The following is a 15,535-nucleotide window of genomic DNA, read 5'->3' as shown; positions in this document are numbered from 1 at the left end:
ACCATCTCACAGAGACCCCTAGGTCGTCCACGGAAGTTAACGCCTCGACAGGAGCGTCTTCTGATGAGAAGGGTGGAAGAAAATCGGCATGCAAGTTCACTGCAGTTATCTAAGGAAGTAGAAAGCCAAACTGGGGCGACTATTTCCAGTGACACCATACGGCGCACGCTGCAGAGGAATGGCATGCATGGGTGCTGTCCACAGAGGAAGCCTCTCCCAAAGCCCAGGCACAAAAAAGCCCGCCTAGAGTTTGCCAGGGCCCATGCTGACAAAGATGAAGACTACTGGGACTCTATACTCTGGGGTGATGAGACCAAGACAAATGTTTTTGGAACTGATGGCTTCAAAACTGTATGGCGTTGCACAGGTGAGGAATACAAAGAAACATGCATGGTGCCTACAGTGAAACATGGGGGTGGCAGTGTCCTTACGTGGGGTGGCATGAGTGCTGCTGGTGTCGGGGAGCTGCGTTTCATTGATGACATCATGAATTCACAGATGCACTGCTCTATACTGAAAGAGAAGATGCTACCATCACTCCGTGCCCTTAGTCGTCGTGCACTTTTCCAACATGACAATGATCCTAAACACACATCTTCAAGTTTCAAGGTTTTATTGGTCATATGCACAGCATATACAACGTATATGTTGGCAATGAAAATCTTATGTCCCATGCTCCTCCAACAACTCCACATACATGGTGCAAATAAGATAAATAAAATAGTGCAAAAACAGAGAAGAATATTTACAATAACAACAATAAAGATTTGAGGATGTGAAATATATACATATGTGGAATACATTGAGAGTATTTAAATACTTTACACTGTTGAATGAGGAGGTATGGGCAGATGCATATATTACGTATAACAGATGTATATGGCAGATATGTATAATATATAGATATGTGTACTATAAACAGATATGTATGGCAGATGTGTATAATATATATATATATATATATATGTATGTGTGTACTATAAACAGATGTGAGTAGACATTCACACAGCTCAGGAGTTCAGCAGTCTTATAGCCTGTGGTATAAAACTGTCTCTGAGTCTGGTGGTCTTGGTCCGGATGCTGCGGTACCGTCTGCCAGACGGCAGCAGACAGAACAGATTGTTGCTGGGGTGATGGGGGTCCTTTAACATCCTACCGGCCTTCTTCCTACACCGCTGGGTGTAGAGGTCCTCCATGGATGGCAGCTCTGTCCTGGTGATGTGCTGAGCAGTTTTCACCACCCTCTGTAGAGTCTTACGGTTGAGGGCGGTGCAACTGCCATACCAGGCGGTGATGCAGCCAGTCAGGATACTCTCGATGGTGCACCTGTAGAAGTTGCAGAGTATCCTGGAGTGCATGTTGAACTTCCGCAGCCTGCGGAGGAAGAAGAGCCGCTGTCGAGCCGTCTTGGATATGACCCTGGTGTGATGTGTCCATGTCAGGTCCTCACTGATGTTTACCCCGAGGAACCTGAAGCTGCTGACTCTCTCCACAGGAGTCCCGTCGATGGTGATGGGTGTGTGTGCCTCTCTCTGCCTCTTCCTGTAGTCCACAATCAGCTCCTTTGTTTTGCTGACGTTGAGATGGAGGTTGTTGTCCTGGCACCAAGATGTCAGGGCTCTGACCTCCTCTCTGTACGCCATCTCGTCGCCATCTGTGATCAGGCCGATGACGGTCGTGTCGTCAGCAAACTTGATGATGGTGTTGGAGCTGTGTGTGGCCACGCAGTCATGGAGGATGTGATGTTCCCCATCCGCACTGCCTGGGATCTGCCCGTCAAGAAGCTCAGGATCCAGTCACAGAGGGCGCTGTTGAGCCCAAGGTCCCTGAGCTTAATGATGCGCTTGGAGGGCACAATGGTGTTGAATGCTGAGCTGTAGTCAATGAACAGCATTCTCACATAAGTGTTCCTCTGGTCCAGGTGGGAGAGGGCAGTGGTGAGGGAGATGGCATCATCCGTGGAGCTGTTTGCTCTGTAGGCAAACTGCAGGGGGTCCATCTCAGGCCACTGTTGGATTTCTGAAGAGGAACAGGGTGAAAGTGATTCAGTGGCCAAGTATGTCTCCCTATCTGAACCCAATTGAACACCTATGGGGAATTCTGAAGAGACAAGTTGAGCATCACTCTCCATCCAGCATCCGGTCTCTGAAAGAGGTCATTCTTGAAGAGTGGGAAAAGATTGATGTGCCAAAATGTTTCCAACTTGTTCATTCCATGCCTAGAAGACTTGGTGCTGTCATTAAAAATCATGGAGGCCAAACAAAGTACTAGATGTAGTAGTTTTCGTTGTGGGTTGTACTAATTTGAGTAAAACTGAACAATGTGAAATCTAAGTTATATTATTAACCTTACTTTCATGTTAGAAGTTAAACAGATGTTATATTAAACTTAAGTCTTGTCAACATTTTGAAAATAGTTTTTGTGTTCACTGAGATATTGTTTAAAATGTTACTTTGTACTCATTTACGCTGAGCACTGTAGTTATGCAGAGATTTGTGTTCTCAGCATTTTAATAAATCATTTTGAATAAGATTAATTAATTAAATGCATTTTAAATCATTTCTATGAACTTCATAATATTTGGTATTTTAACTATTTTCCTACATCCAGCCATTATAAAGCTTTTGTTTTTATAAAAAACTAATTATTGTAGCTTTGATCCAACATTGAACCTGAAGCTGTTGCTGAATAAGTCAATATTTAGTTTTCAGTGACTGAAACAGATCTCTGGATTTAAAAAGTTGAACTGAAAAGTTTTTATTCATGATAGCAAAAAAATACGTTTATATTTTCATTTGAAAAGCAAAGTAGAGTTTTTCTTTACAACAGCGCTCTTCTGTGGTACAAAACTGAAATGACATCTCAAACAGGAAACATAATTAACAGAAGCAATGTGATGCATTCAGGGAGCAGAATATAGATCGGGATAAATTACCTTTCAGGCGGTCCGGTTACTGTTTTTTTCCCCTTTTTGTGTTTGTGTTATATACAAGCTGCTCTCTGCCTATGGGACTTCTGAATGCAGCGGGAAAGAAGTCATGTCTGCAGTCGAGCCAAACGTCTTAATTTACCCAGAATGCATCGGGGGATATTTTGGGATCAGAACACAAGATATCAGCCTGAGAGTCACGGGGCGTTCAGGTACAGCTGCTCATTTATGACAAGGAAAAGTCCTGCAGGTTCTCTAGTGTATTGTGGGTGAGAGGTGAAGGGGGGGCGCTCACGCTGTGTTCACACCAAACGAGACTACACCGCTTTCAGTTTTTTTCCACAATGCGTCTTGTGTTTTTGTTTGCTTGTATAAAATGTTGGTTAATAATTTATTTGGGTTCCTAAAAAGTGCTTTATAAATAAAATGGGTTTTTTTTCAGCGTCACAGCAAAGGAAGTCTGGAGAGGTGGGACATCGGCCACCGGATAACGGACACCAGTGTTACAGATTACAGGGGACATTTAGAGAGAAAAATATATTCTTTCTGACACAATGTTAAATCCGCAGATATTTTCTCCCCTTACTGTAGCCTTGATGCTTAACAGCGTGCTGTTTTGGGGTTATTAACGAGGGCCTTGAACTCCTCAGCGATTATAGACCAAATTGGTTTTATTCCTGAGTAACGTTATTGCTGTTTGTGCACGAAACACCGGGGAAAACGCCTAATATCTCTATGTATAAATAATAACAAAGCTGCCGTATTTAGATGTTATTTTTGGTAGCTAACTTGTTAGCATAGCCCCGATGAAACTACATTCAGAAAACAAGCATTTAAAAGCTGTTTGGTCCTGCGAGCAAACCTGACAAAGCATTATCTCAGATGTCCCCCCCCCCCCCCATGACAAAGTTTTTTTTGCATCATTTTGACCAGTTTATTCTACGGAGTAAAAAAAGGAGGAGTAATTCCATCAAGCAAGTCAGCGGAAAGGATGCAATGGTTGGTGTGAACACACAGAGGAGGAGTGGTCTGCAGGCTGGGTCAGGTGATGGGTGGGGCATCAGACAGAAGTGGGCGGGGCTTCAAGCGGCAGACAGGCAGGCCTGGCGGACGCTCTGCGCCCAGGTGTTGAGCAGCTCCGTCACCGAGTGTTTGTCGGGGAGCTGCAGCAGTTTGGACGTCATGTTTCTGTGCACCGTCTTGAGGAAGTTGTTGGCGCCTGGAGGAGCACAGGGGTCATGTGATCAACAAAACTTATTTATTTAATCTCTTATTCAAGTTGATAATGATCAGCATCTCAGTTTATAGAGATCTGTGTAAATGACAGCATAAACAGAGTGGATTCACAAACATCATATATGAGGCGTGAAATGCAGTGTAATACATCACTGTTCCTAAATGAGCATTGCACAGGTCAAATATAGCCTTTTAATTTGTTCACATGGGATCAGAGAATGTTGCTTCATGGTTTTGAAACTTATTCCATTTGTTTCGGCCTTTTTTAATGAGAGCTGAGGTTTCATCTTGCTCAACCAGCACGCTGCTGTTCTGTTTCTCTCTCCATCAGCAGGCGAGTCTTGTGCATTTAAATAAATCGCTTTCCTTCAAACAACTGAATGTATTGAAGTTTCATACCGAAAAAGACTCTTTCAGAGACTACATCTGAACACATCCTGATAAAGATCTAATTTAGTTTATTTTAGAGCATGAATGAATCATATAGTTACTTAAATGGCACCGGCAGCTAAATGCTAATGCTAAAGAGGCCCTACGATGCTTTTGGGGGTTTTCCCTTTCCTGTAAAACTGAGAACATGACTGTGAAATAACAAATCCTGTGACTCAGCAGTTTCAGAGACCTAATACATTCATGTTTGATTTGTCACATTGCTCCTGGTTTAAGAAGAGGAGCTCTCACCGTAACGGTCCCCGTCGTCGGCCCAGTATGGACTCTGGTCGGGATAATCTGCAGGGACGCTGAGCTGCAGAGGAGGAACGCTGGGAAGATTTTTATCATCTGAGAGCCACACACACACACACACACACACACACACACACACACACACACACACACACACACACACACACACACACACACACACACACACACACACACACACACACACACACACACACACACACACACACACACACACACACACACACACACACACACACACACACACACACACACACACACACACACACACACACACACACACACACAGACAGAGACAGAGTTAGAAGAACATCCTGCAAGCCAAACATGTGCTTCTTTAAAGCGTGTGTTCTTTATTCTACTTGCAGTGTGAACCCGGACATGTTGAGTACCCCAAACTTTGATGATGTACAGTACGGTCCCCAGCACATAGAAACGGCCGGCTGCTAACTTCCATATGTTGCGTTGATTACTAGCATATGCAGACAAAGGCAAACAATGGCTTGGCCAATTTGTAAAATGTGGGTGTGGTTTCTGAGGTTATTGAGGATGCTGAATCAATTTCTGACATTTTCATGATAAACAATGGCAGTTATGATTCCCCTAGAACCCCTAAAATTGAACGAAAATTCATACAAATCAGCTCACTGGGAGTACACATTTCCAAAATTGAAATGTCCAATTCAATCAATCCATTTTCTCGCTCTTGTCTGCATATGGTAATTAATACAACTTATGTTAATTGTGCAAATTGCCCAACATATGCAGGTTAGCATCTGGCAGTTTCTATGTGCTGGGACCCGCACTGTACATCATCAAACTTTGGGGTACTCCACACTTCCAGGTTAACAACCGGACTCTCTGAGCAGGCAAACAGACTACTTACCCAGTTTGCAGACGAGGTGCACAGTGCCGTTGTTGCTGCAGAAGGCGGGATCCAGGTTGACGAGGAACTTGACGTCGAGCCGGGCCACCTCCCCCTGCAGGATGTTGGGGATGGTCTGCCGCTCGTCCTCGTCGTGCTTCCTCTTCCTGCCCGTCACGTTGGGACCCCTGAGGAGCAGAAACCTTCCTTTGCTTTAACCCTTTAAGCACTTCTTAAATCTTTCTTTAATTGAGTAAAAGGCAACGTTAAAGATGAGTAGGGCTGCAACTACCGCTTTGATTTGTGTGCAAAATGAAAAAAGGGAAAAATGTGCGTCCAGTTTCTTAAAGTCTTTAAATGACCACAGACTTTGACTCTATATATTACTTTTTTATCGACTTACTGTTGCAGCCTTTAAAAGAAGTGATTCAACTGTATTGATCAAAGTGCGGATAATAAGAGAAATATGGAACTAAATCAAAAGTAAAATGCCAAATATGAACTCTACAACAGCATTTGAAGATATAAAAATGGTAAACAATGAAAGCATGGGATGTGAGATAAAATAGCAATATGAAATAACATATGTGCTTTATAAATAAGGTTTATCATTATTGTTATTTAATTAAATGTCCTGATTATTAATCACAATCGTGCATACATCTACAATTAGAGAGTAGATCAAAAGATAATTCATCTATTAATTTAATAATACTTAATTATTTTTGAAGTAGAAATACAAATAAATCATACTTCCGTTTCTGTTTTATATTTTCTAATTTTTTTAAATACGGGCAAACATTTGTATATGTCTTGTGTTAAAATAAAAATATGCCAAATCTTGAATTCATCATTATTATATTGAATATAATGAGGCTAAAAGTAGAACAGTCCGAGTTTAGAAAATGTAATTTAAAGGCTCCAAAACCAGGAAGATATACATATTGTAATATGCGGATATCCTCGGTGTCTTGGTGTATCTGAATATTATATCTGAATATAGTCCAGCAGGAGTAAAAAGCATTTCACATGATGTTTAAATACCACGGTGAATCCACAGTGCTCAGCTGTCTACTTGTACTGTAGATAAGTACTCCAGGGTTTTAATTTGACGTACCTGAACTTTAATGTACTGTAGATGTAGTGCAGGGGGGGGGGGAACATACGTGATGGGTGGGCCGTGGATGGCGGTCATGGCGGGGGCGAAGGTTCGGTACAGCGAGTGGTTGAAGACCGGCGAGCGGATGTTGGCCATGACGGCGTCCAGCAGCGGCTGACACAGGTACTGCTGCTTGGTCGGCACCGGGGGGGGGAGGGGGGGTCGGCTGAAACAACAGGCACATACTGAGACTGCAGTGACAATACATCCACAACTCAAACTCTTTCAATGTTATTAAGGTACCAGGGTGGATAAAAAAAAGTGATTAAGAGAGCGTAGAGCAGGGGGGACCAAACTACGGCCCGGGGGCCAACTGCGGTCCCTGGTCCATTTCTAATCGGCCCGCAGCCAAATACAAAAAGTATAATGGAATATGGCCCACACCTGCTTCTCTTATATTGTATTTCTGAAATATATATGTACAAATATATTACACAGTACATTCATGTGTTAATGAGCCCAATGTGAAATAAATTCAGTCAATCAAAGCTGAAACACTTTCTAACACAGTGGTTCCCAAACTTTTTCTGCTGGGACCCCCTTTAAGACCTAAACATATTTTGGAGCCCCCCCTAAACACCGAAACTTTTAGTTTCTTGAAAATGTATTTTGAAATTCACGCAAACAGTACAAATAAACAATAAGGGCATAATCACCATTACAAGACACTTCAAAATAACATCTATTCATGTGTTGTGTGCAACAGCACTGTTTTAACAACTTTGCAACTGCAACTTCTCTTCTTGAGTGACAAAATAACAAAAAAAGTAACTTACATTTACTTTTAAATTGTACAACTTTGAACCTATTTCATCTTTTTAACATCTGCACTGAATTTGAAAAAATACCCCAGATTTGTTTTTCATAAAATATTTCATACATCTCAGTGACTAGTGTGGGCTTGCTTTGAACTGCAGATCTTTTCAAATCGTGGTGGCAACTGTGAGATGGCCACCCTCAGTTCATTCTCAATGTCCAGCTTTGACCTGTATTTGGTCTTTATGGAGGCCACTGCAGAAAAGCCCACCTCACAAAGATAAGACGTGGCAAAAGGGAGTAATACTGCCATTGCCTTTCCACCCAATAGTGGGTAGTCCTCCTCCACCCCAATCCAAAATGCAGTCAGTAACTTGGCCTGAAACTGCAGTTTCAGTGTGGAGTCTGATGTGATATCAATGAACTGCTCCTCTTCAGCAGTGCTGAAGTCAGTAGGTGCGGCTGCAGTGAAGGGGTCTAGGATCCAGTCATATTGTGCTGAATCCTTCACTGAAAAATACCTCTGAAATGTTGTTGTAGGGCAGAGATGTGTGCTCTCATACAAGGCATGATTGTGTTCTGAATGTTGTTGGATTCAAGAAAAGCATGAAGGTTCTGAAATGAGTCTATGTTTCCCTCCCCAATTTTCCGCTCCCACATTTCCAATTTCCTTGAAAATGATTTTATTTTATCTGCAAGATGCGGAAGGTGGGTGTTGGTTCCTTGCATCTGCAGATTTAGTTCATTTAATTTCTGGAACATGTCACTGAGGTAGGCAACTTTCGTAAGAAAATTTTCATCACTGTAATTAACCGCGACGTCATGACCCTCCTCCTCCAAAAAAATCTGAATTTCCTCCCGCAGCTCAAATACCCTGGACAGAACCTTCCCACGTGACAACCATCGCGCTTCGCTGTGAAACAAAACAGCTGTGTGATTGGATCCCATTTCCTCGCATAGCGCAGAGAAAAGTCGGGCCTTAACAGGGCGCGTTTTGATGTAGTTCACTGTGGCAATGACGTCCGTCATCACCTCGTTCAATTCGGGACTCAGCTGTTTAGAAGCCAACGCTTCTCGATGGATCATACAGTGAGTCCAATGAACGTTGGGCGACACACGCTTTATGAGTGCTTGGAGCCCGTTGTGCTTCCCAGCCATTGCCTGAGCCCCATCTGTACACACCCCAACACAACCCTCCCACCTCAGATTGGCCTCTTGCAAGTAAGTGTCAATTACTTTGAAAAGTTCATCAGCAGTGGCTCGCGTTTTAAGTTTTTTGCAGAACAACAGGTCCTCTTTCATGTCCCCTGCAGCAATGAATCGGACGTATGTGATGTAAACAGTCCTTGTTGCTGTCGGTGGCTTCATCCACCTGCAGAGCAAACCGGGTGCTTGCACGCACCATATCGTTGACCTGCTCCGCTATGTCACTTGACATATCAAGTATGCGTCTCCCAACAGTGTTGTTAGAGAGAGGAATCACTTTTAACTTGTTTGCTGTTGCCTCGTCAATCATAGTGGCAACCATATCGTTAGCACAGGGCAGTATCAGTTCCTCAGCTATTGAGTGTGGTTTTTTGCACTGTGTGACACGGTAGGCCACTTTATAGGAGGCAAGCTGAGCATTGGCAGGGACAGACGCAGATTTTACGAAACTAGTCTGTTGGATACGACAGTTATTTAATTTTCTCTGAAAGAAATCAGCCGGCTTGTCTTTATGCTCAGGGTGTGTGGTCTCCAGGTGACGTTTAAGCTTGCTGGGTTTTAGACTGTCAGCGGCTAGCACTCTTAAACATAGAACACACTGCGGTCTTTCCTCACCACCTACCAGCGTACTAGTGAAGCCCAGCCCGATGTACACCTCGTCATATCTCCTCGTCTTTTTCGGAGTCGGAGTGCTTGATGGCTCGTACTGTAAAGTAGGCTTACGCTTGATTGGACCCGCTGTTAAAAACTTTTCCATTTTAAAATGTTCAGTTCTCAGACTCATGCATGGCTACTGTTATCAAAAAGTTTTTGGGAAACGCACCCCAGGGTGAGTGGTCCGTTAGTTAAGGTGGTATAGGCTCATGGTGGCATGTAGACTAAACAACTGTATTACGTGCCACCTTAACAACAGACGCGGTTCTGCAGTTCACGCAAACCGTACCCCTCCCCCGCGACCCAGTGCAATACGGGGGTCGCGACCCACACTTTGGGAACCACTGTTCTAACAGATCTTAGCTCATAAAAAAGCCCAAAAACTTATCTGCATAACAACCTTGAAACAGGCCCTTCATGTTTCCCCTTACTATCAGCAATCTGAGGCTTCTGTTAGTCAACTAAGTTAGTCGGCTTAACAAGTCCTAGTTGAGCAATTTTTTTTACTAATTACTCCATTAGTCACTGATACAAAAAAACGCCATCTGGGCGCTGTGTGTGCTTTGTTGCCGGAGACGGAAGGCCCCTCACGCTTCATTCAGAGCTGTGCCTGGTCATTAAGGTTATTTTATCAGGCAGGAAAACCAAATTATGGGATCATTTCTGAACGTGTAAAAAGGAGGACTGCAAGAATGTGATGTGCTAACTCTGCAGGCAAAAAGTCACCTTACACACACAATCGGATCTTTCCCAAAAAACAGCTTCCATAAAGCCGGCTTAATCTTCCCAAAAACGTTTTGTTGGTCATAACCGGAGGACAGAAGCAGCAGTGAGTTAGATATAAATATATATAGATCTATAATATATAATAATTGTGACCTCAGATTTGTTTAAATGTTATTTTCATTCCATAATGTAAATAAAGTTTCCGTTTGCTGCGTAAAAAAGGGTTTTTATTATCAATTCTGTTGGTGCTACAACTTATTTACAAATCCACACGTGTGTGATGTATGATGTAGGTATGGCATACTGTGTTGATAGAATACTATTTAAACTCAATGTTCAGGGTGTGTGTCCCGCTGCCTGTTCACACACATTAACAATCACTACTGGCGCTCGTGCGTGTAACATTTAAATTATATTTCAAAGGCTCATTGTTTCAGAATTATTCTACAGTATCTTCTATATGTACGACATCGTACCATGAGGTTATGAATAAGGTTCTCATTTGTGGAAATAAGATATAAATATATTTCATAATATAGCAGAGCGAACAGGTACAGGAGGCGTAGCGATCATTGTTCACTAGTTAATCGATCGCAGATGGCGTCGTGCTCACAGACAGATACATTTAAAAAAACTAAAAACTAAATGGGTGGCGAAATATACTTTGGCGACCGTTAATATACTCGGGGGGCCCGCCCAATTAAAGTTTATGTGTGGGAAACCCTGATATATCATTAACGTGCGACAACTAATCACCTTAATTGGCGACTACTGGTTATCTAGAACAATCTTTAGTGAGTTCTTCAAACTGGGTTTTAATGTGAGATTTTTGTTACACTGCTCGATTTTAATGTGACTTTTACTTCCTTTATTTGTTGTCTTTCTTTTTTATGTACCTCTGTAAAGCGACTTTGAGCACCTGTAAAAGCGCTTATAAAATAAATGTATTCTTATAGTTAAGGGCAGCCCAATAAACACACAATAGCTATAAGTATTTATCAACATTCTTAGTGTTTACAGGCTCACAGAATCCACCTGTTCCATTATTCTTTTTTCCTACAATCATGAAGTTATATAAATGCATTTCTATTTGCCACTTTATCCACATTTAATCATTAAAAAAAAGCCCCCAGTCATTAAGACCACAATAATTATACTTATTTATAAAAATGTTAGTTGAGAAAATAATTTGGGAAAGCAGGAAAAATAAATGCATGCAAATGGGAACATTTTAACAGCTAATAGGGTGCCAGGGTGCAAAAAACATGAACATACTGTAATGAGGCTGAGGACAGCAGGCTGAAGAAGAGCCAAAAAGGAAATAAGGATGATTATAACCTTGAAATATTTGGGACTAAAATTGGACTGACTGTCATACGCCTACTTAAACATGTTTTTATTACTATTTTGGATCCACCTTACTTACCACAGCTTCATCTGTTCTTGCTGGAGTCCATGTATCACTACGGTGGCCGACAGGTGCCAACACACTACAACGGCCCAAAACCCTTCCATTAACAGAAACACGCTGCACACAAACCAGGGGACGGCTTTATAATCCCTGAAACATCAACAAGCGCTCCGGTCTCTCCGGCTCCTTGCAGCGCTTCTAGTAAACCCTGCGCAGGTGTTTTGGGACGTATAAAACAATAACACTCTTCATATCGATAGATATATCATAGAATATATCATTCTTGACAATCCAGAATAATATATTATCTGAGATTTCTGATATGGTCATATGAAAAGTCTCTTTTGCTGGTTTTGAAGGCAGCATTATACAGGTAAGTGATGTACATTTCAAATTTGTATTACTTGCCTTTAGCCGCTTAGTCATTATATCCACATTCCTGATGATTTTATCTAAATTCTCATTGTTAGAATATGTTGTGAAAGCACAAATGGCAATCATTTATCGTTTAAGCATCTTTCAATCAACTTACATTAAACAGTTGGCTTTAGCTGCTATGCTTTTGAGCTACCTAACTTCCCCGTGATCTAAACATCTGGGTTGAATTATTATTTATTTACCCTTCTCCCAAAGCGGTTTCAGTTTCACATAATGTAATTATAACAGCATGGTACATTATGCTTTATATACAACATAAAGTGAAAACTGTAAAAATGAACCTTTGAAATAAATGTTACACTTAGAAAGCGCATGAGTCTCAGCGCACCGCACGGACGTCAGCGGTGTGAACAGCAGACGCTCCGGTGAGGATTCTTGATGTGTGTGTGAACAAGCAGCGAGGACACGCACTGAGCAGTTCTAGTTTCTATCATTAATATCTGAATATATTATAGCTTTATATATGTTGATACAGAGCTAGGCTGCTGCCTGACTCACTGCTGCTGTTTTCCTCCGAGTCTGAGAAAGAACACACGTTGTTGGGGATAATCGTGGTTTGTTATGATGCCGGCATTTGTGGATACAGAGCTTGCATGTCACCCTTTGGGGCTCGCCCTTTACAGACTCAGAAAGATCCACACTTTGGATTTCCAGCTTGACGAAAATGAACTGAATGACCAGGCAAAGCTCTGACTGAAGTGTGAGGGTTTAGTCGACAAAACCCTTTTCCGCCGACTAACCTTTAGACGACTAATTGTGGGCAGCCCTAGTCGTAACCCTGTCTGATATTTATCTTATTAAGTAGCTTTCAAACCATGTTACGCAGATTTGAATTGTTAATATAAAAACAGAGATAGTGGACGGGTCATTTTAGTGGGAGACGATAAGAAGTCATCTTTCTTCTGAATATGATTGGGCAGGTGATTATTATACATGTCAAGTGAGAAAAGGTTTCCTTACCACGGCCATGTCGTTCTTCAGCTTCTCTAGAGCGATTTCACACTTCTGCAGCGTCTTGAGAGGACACCTGAAGGTCAGAGGATACACAGTTTATTCACAAGAAAAAACATGTGGTGGTGTTGTCGTTGTCGTCGAGGATCAGCTGTTACCTGGTGTTTGGATCTGTCAGGATGTTCAACAGACTCTTCATCTTACTTAGGTCCTTCTTTCTGTCTGTTAAACCAACAAAAACAATTCACTCTTAATATTCCTCCAATAGTATGACAGTGGACTCAGACATTAACACGGAAACCTGTTGTAAATATAGGTCAATCATTATCAAGTCATCTCTCAAATAACCTCTAGTGTGTTGTTTCCATCTTGTGAAATCCCATTTCGGGCCAATCCAAGAAGAAAATAAGAGGAAAACTGATATTATATTTCAGAATAACTCACTAAAAAAACAGATTTATGAATTAGATATACGAGATATGATGTTATTTATTTGAGATGCTACGTCTTTATTTTAAAATACTATATTACATACCTATACTATTCATTTGAGATATTTAGTTATTATTTTGGAGTTTGTGATGGTCCTTAAATACTTTGTCATTATTTTGAAATAAATAGGCATTATTCCCAGAAATTCAGTCATTATTTTCAGATACTTTGAGACTGTGTCATTCTTAAATACTAAATTATTAGGTTTATTATATCTTTACACACAAAGTCATTATTATAGAGAATCTTAATTCATATTTGAAATGATTACATAATTATTTTTAAGATCCTTAGGTAATATTTTGACATAATCTTTTAGTAAATTATCCCGATAAGGAGGGTTTCATTCTTTATGGAGCCTGTCAAACATTTGTATAAATGAGTCAAGTGAATGAATTACTTTTTTTATAAACTCAATTTCTTTCAGTGGGTAATTTTTTTTTTGCAATCTGAGTCTGACCTTCATTTTTGTCGATCTTGTTGATCATCCTGCGCAGCGGCTCGATGTATTTGGAGAGCTGTTTAAGTTTTTCCATGTACTGCTGGTCCTCCAGCGACGTGGCTCCCGCCGGACTCATCACCAAGCTGGGGTTACCTGGGGTATTTGGGGGGGGGGGGGATAAGGGAAGGAACAGAAAAGACTCCAGGGTAATCTGAGATTTCATGAGTCAAGTGAGCTAATCATAAAAAGGGTTTACTGTTAGCCGGTAATTACCAGCTATTAGCTGGTAAAATGTATAATAAACCAGTAAATTGTAAACACTGTCAGAAAGTATTCACTGTCACACGAGCAGCTGATGCATCCCCCCCCCCCCACCCACATAATGAATGTGTTTCAGTCTAAGTTGACGCTGTTTGGCATCACAACGCTGTTGTGAAAGTTTGTCTGGTATACAACAGGTAATGCTAGCATAGCAGCCGAAGCTAATCTGACTACCTTGACTACCTGTTGCTATCTTATTGTGAAGCCGTTTTCTACAGGCATATTTTACCGGTGGAGAACCAGAGCATATTCAGGCTCTAGCCTTTGGGGGGCGGGGGAAAAAACATGTAACATTATAGTTGCATTTGTAACACATGTTATTGAAACATGACCGGTAAGTTTCGAAGTTGTCCGGTAAAATAAATATTTACGGACACTTGACCAGCAATAAAGAATCCCAGTGGAAACCCTGATAGATATATATATATATAGATATAGATATATAGTCTTAGTGTATTATATTTTGTTTCTTTTAAATGAATGAATGCTGGTTTGTACGTGTTTATATAGATGTATGTATTTATATATTACAATCACAAATATATATATATATACAAACAAACTGTGTGTGTGTAAATATGTTTTTTTTTCTATTATCATGAATTTATATAAATCCATTTCAATTTTTTATTAGAAATGTGAATTCTACTTTTCACTTATTAACTGTTAGCATCAGTGCTAATGCTAACTTAAATAAACTGTGATTTATGTAGCTCTAGATCTGTGTTTCTGTGTTTGTGTAAGTACCTGGAGTATTTAGGGGCCCAGGTGAGGGGACTCCGTAGTTCTGGGGAGTCCGTGCGTTGGCGGGGCTCTGTGAGTGCTGAGGGGACGGGCTGGGTTGGAACCCCCCCGGCGATGGTGTGGGGACGGAGCTGCAGACAGGAAGCAGTTTTAAAACCAGCGCCACACAGCACACGCATTTACACAGAAGAATGATTGAAAATGTAAAAAGCCAAAGAGGTCCTTAGTGAGGCATAAGGGTTTATTCATGCCTTAATTATTTATTATTTGTATTATTATTATTATTATGATACAGCTAGTAGTACCTGGCTGAGTTGGGCTGTGAGTTGGGGGGCTGAGGTGATGGCTGGGGAGGGGGGGGGCATTGACTGTGGCGTCTGCACCTGCACAGGTGAGGGCGATGACATCGAGTGCTGCTGTACCTGAGGGAAGTGACAAGAGGAGAAGGCCAAGTCAGTATTACGGTCACTTGACTTTTAAGAAGTTTAAATCTTAAGGGCCCG

The 15,535-nt window shown here is 41.4% G+C and overlaps 1 protein-coding gene across 1 annotated transcript in view; it reads right to left on the bottom strand.

The window, feature by feature from the left end:
* Positions 1-2,732: 2,732 nt before the first annotated feature.
* Positions 2,733-15,535, bottom strand: part of med15 (mediator complex subunit 15) — a 29,611-nt gene continuing 16,808 nt past the window's right edge. The window contains 11 exon segments of the mRNA XM_063903923.1: positions 2,733-4,148; positions 4,847-4,945; positions 5,754-5,920; positions 6,899-7,044; positions 7,046-7,057; positions 13,043-13,109; positions 13,192-13,255; positions 13,986-14,120; positions 15,036-15,163; positions 15,338-15,393; positions 15,395-15,454. Coding sequence (XP_063759993.1) covers positions 4,012-4,148; positions 4,847-4,945; positions 5,754-5,920; positions 6,899-7,044; positions 7,046-7,057; positions 13,043-13,109; positions 13,192-13,255; positions 13,986-14,120; positions 15,036-15,163; positions 15,338-15,393; positions 15,395-15,454 — 1,071 coding nt within the window. The 3' untranslated portion in view covers positions 2,733-4,011.

The sequence above is a fragment of the Eleginops maclovinus genome, chromosome 16 (genome assembly GCF_036324505.1).
Source record: "Eleginops maclovinus isolate JMC-PN-2008 ecotype Puerto Natales chromosome 16, JC_Emac_rtc_rv5, whole genome shotgun sequence".
Taxonomy (NCBI): domain Eukaryota; kingdom Metazoa; phylum Chordata; class Actinopteri; order Perciformes; family Eleginopidae; genus Eleginops; species Eleginops maclovinus.
The sequence above is the reverse complement of the archived record's forward strand: the minus strand, read 5'-3'. Positions and strand labels throughout refer to the sequence as shown.